Source organism: Notothenia coriiceps, unplaced genomic scaffold (genome assembly GCF_000735185.1).
Source record: "Notothenia coriiceps isolate Sejong01 unplaced genomic scaffold, NC01 NC01_scaffold00022759, whole genome shotgun sequence".
Taxonomy (NCBI): Eukaryota; Metazoa; Chordata; class Actinopteri; order Perciformes; family Nototheniidae; genus Notothenia; species Notothenia coriiceps.
Window position 1 is genome coordinate 1 of NW_011355460.1, and position 3,839 is coordinate 3,839.

At 38.7% G+C, this 3,839-nt stretch overlaps 1 protein-coding gene across 1 annotated transcript; it reads right to left on the reverse strand.

The window, feature by feature from the left end:
* Positions 1-3,345, reverse strand: ppp3r1b (protein phosphatase 3 (formerly 2B), regulatory s1ubunit B, alpha isoform, b; the record flags this gene model as incomplete). Its single annotated transcript, XM_010781124.1, has 3 exons — positions 1-66; positions 1,608-1,792; positions 3,282-3,345. Coding segments are annotated over 3 exons (297 nt in total), but the record flags the coding sequence as incomplete, so codon positions are not given.
* Between the last annotated feature and the right edge of the window lie 494 nt (positions 3,346-3,839).

Here is a 3,839-nt window from a genome sequence, read left to right on the forward strand (position 1 = left end):
TCGACGAGCAGGGAGCGCTCACACGTCCACCACCATCTTTTTGTGTATATCGAGACCGCCGACCACCTGGAGGAGAGGGAGGAAGGCAAAAGATAATACATTTATTATTCTAGTCAGATCAGCAGAATCCTGGTTCTCTGTCTACCTTGTGTGTTTTTTGTGGGTGAAGCAGGTTTCAAATGACACATGCGGAAAGTTTTTTTAAACGTTTTCAGGTTAAAATGATATCTTATAACCTTTTTTGTGCCATGCAAAAGAGCAGTGATGAAAGGGGACCTATCATGCAAAATGCCCTTTTTGATGCCTTTTATGCATTAAGATGTGTCCCCGGTGTGTCGGGGAACTCACGCAGCGTCAGAAAATAAAACCCTCTCTCTTTTCCTCCGTACCCAAATCTCTAAAAACGGGGCTACAACGGAGCTGATCCAGATTTGCGTCCGATATGACGTAATATCTGAAATGTGGACCCACGGCCCTATCAGAAACGTTGCTATCAGAAACAATGCCCGACTGTTTTGGACGTAATATGGTCGGTGTTTACATTAGCATCGCTAACACTCAGAGCTAACCTGTACTGGAGAGCATGTGTGTGAAGAAGCAGGAAGTAAAAAGGAACTCACCTTGTGGTATAACCGGCAAGAGAGAAAGCCTTTGAGCTCCATACTGTTTCAGAAATAATCCTTGATAATCCATGATATGGTGTTTCATCACGGCAGTATTTAGTTTAGACAGTAGCTGCCGGGTCCCGCATGAGCTCAGACCCCTCCTTTTTTTTTTTCATAATTTTTTTTTTTTTTAAAGCTTTATACCCCAAATCAGCACTTTAGAAACAGGAAGTGAAATAGAGGGATATGAGGCATGGCTAGAATGGGTGGTCTGTTTGGTGTTTTGAGCAAAACACTTCATAGACATGTTTTTTATGTATTTTTATATATCTGAGACCTATGCTATTGCCTAAAAATAGCATGATAGGTGACCTTTAAAGTCTCTTTGGAAAGCATATCCTCATTTTATCTGAAATGAATTTATTAATGTTATAATGTTTTGTTTACTATTTAAATGTTGCCCTTCATGAAATTCATCATTCATTAAGAATTAATACTTTTACATTTGATTTTATCTATGATGCACTTTGTACTTAAAACTTATAAATACAGTTTCATATTATTATTATTATACCTTTTTTAATCAATATGTATTATTAGTTTGTACTACATCTATATACTGTGGTTCTTTTTGCTATAATATTCAAAATTGTCCCGGTTTGGCTTTTGGCAGGACTGTATGACTATGAATATAAATATACGTTTATCTTACAGTTGTAATCTTTGAAAATATTGTTACACTAGCTTCAACTGGATGCCCTAAATGTAGAATAAATAATATAATTGATTTGTGGCTTGGTCCAATACTCACCTCAAGTGCTAGCTGAGCATTTTTAGTGCCAAATCGTATGTATTTCAAGTATGAGACTAAAAACCCAGAGCTGTTGAGCATAAGCAAAAAGCTGTTTTGGTTTCCAGAGTTCTTTGCCCACCATAACAAGCTTCATCAGCAGAAATCCCACCGCCCCACTCCCATAAAACCCCACTCTGTCTCAGACTTACTAAACAGAACTCTTCGAAGGATATCTTTCCGTCTCCGTCTCTGTCTGCGTTGATGATGGTTTTGTCCACGATCTGCTGCAGCTGCGTGTCCTTCAGGTTGCTGCCCACCATCATCTTCAGCACCTGGAAGAGCTCGCCGTTGGAGATGTAGCCGTCCTTGTCCATGTCGTAGATCCTGAAAGCGACTGTGAGCGCAGGGTGTGGCGTGAGGGAGGGGAGGAACAAATAAAGAGGGAGAGAAAAGAGAGTAAATCATTAACACAGCAACAGTTACCAAGCACCAAATGTAAGGAGGTATTGTCTCATTGTTCATTTGTTCTTTGCTCCATAGCTTCTCTTGATAACTGGACTTAAACTCCCACTGTACATTTTACATATTCAATTTAATATTTATTACATTTTCTTCACTTTTTAATGCTATTTTATTTATTTTTCTGAAATATTTTGGACTGTTTATTTCTAGTGTCTCAATTTCTCTTATGTACATTGCCTTGTTTTTTATGCTGCTGCAACGCAAACATTTCCCAAATCTATCCATCCATCCATCTATCCATCTATCTCTCTATCGGTCCATCTATCTCTCTGTCGGTCCATCTATCTATCCATCTATCTCTCTATCGGTCCATCTATCTCTCTGTCGGTCCATCTATCTATCCATCTATCTATCCATCTAAATATCTATCTATATATCTATCTATCTATCGGTCCATCTATCTATCTATCTATCAATCTATCAATCTATCAATCGGTCCATCTATCTATCAATCTATCTATCCATCCATCTATTTATCTATTTATTTATCTATCTATCCATCCATCCATCTATCTATTTATTTATCTATCCATCTATCCATCTATCCATCTATCCATCCATCCATCTATCTATCTATCTATCCATCTATCCATCTATTTATCTATCTATCCATCCATCTATTTATTTATCTATCTATCTATCCATCCATCCATCTATCTACCTATCCATCCATCTATCTATCCATCTATCTATCTATCTATCTATCCATCTATCTATCTATCCATCTATTTATTTATCCATCTATCTATCCATCTATCCATCTATCTATCCACCTATCTATCTATCTATCTATCCATCCATCCATCTATCTATCCATCTATCCATCTATCTATCTATCTATCCATCCATCCATCTATCTATACATCTATCTATCTATCTATCTATCTACTGTATCCCTCTCTCTTAATCGGTGAGAGTCAACTACCAGACTGACAGTGAGGTTTCAGACTCTGTTACAAGTTCAACGTATTACCCTTATTAGACATTGTCCCCCATGATAAACTTTGAGCAAGCCAAAACAACAACCCCTTGTTAAACAGGAGTCTAAAAGTGTTCCAAACCTGTTTGTTTAGAGAGGCGTGTCTAACTTTAAGCATGTTGAGACAGAACAGCAATGACAAGCTAATAGAAACCCTCAGTGGTGGACAGAAAAGTCATTTTCAAACACTGATCAACATTTTTTCCCAGAGGAGTTCATTTGTAATAGCAGTGGTGAGACACACAGAACAGAGACACACAGGGGACAAAGCCTTGGCTGCTTTGAGTCCCAAAGCAGTCAATCAGGCAGGTATATTTGGGGATAAGAGACTTTGAAACCGTAGTGCTACCATCAGCTTTAATTAAGAAACAGCTTTACTTACACCGGAGCTTCTGTTCTTTGTCCCCCTTCACGCTGAACTGTGAGACTCCCTCGATGAACTCTGGGAGAGGAAAGAGCAATCAGAGATGTGGGTATTAACAGTCTGATGATAACATTATGGCAGTATTATAATATATTGATAGTGGCTGTACAAGGCCTATGATAGAGTTAAGGCAGGGGTGTCCAAACTACGACCCGGGGGCCAAACAAGACCCCATTTTGCCCCCAGCTAATAAAAAAAGTATAATGAAATATGGCCCACAAATGAATCTTGTGCTTGTCATATATCGGACTTCTGAAATATATGTGTACAAATATATGACACAGTATTCATGTGTTAATAAGCCCACTTTTCAAATAAATTCAGTCAATTAAAGGTGGGGTAGGTAATTTTGGAGAAACCAGCTAGAATTTGAAAATACACAGCCAGAGGAAATCGGCTACTTCCTTACAGAGCCCCTCCTCCAACACACACGAACGCGCACATGACCAATGAGGGCACGAGATAAGTTTGTGCACAGATGGAAGGCTGACAGGCAGGTAGGCCATCCAGTTACTT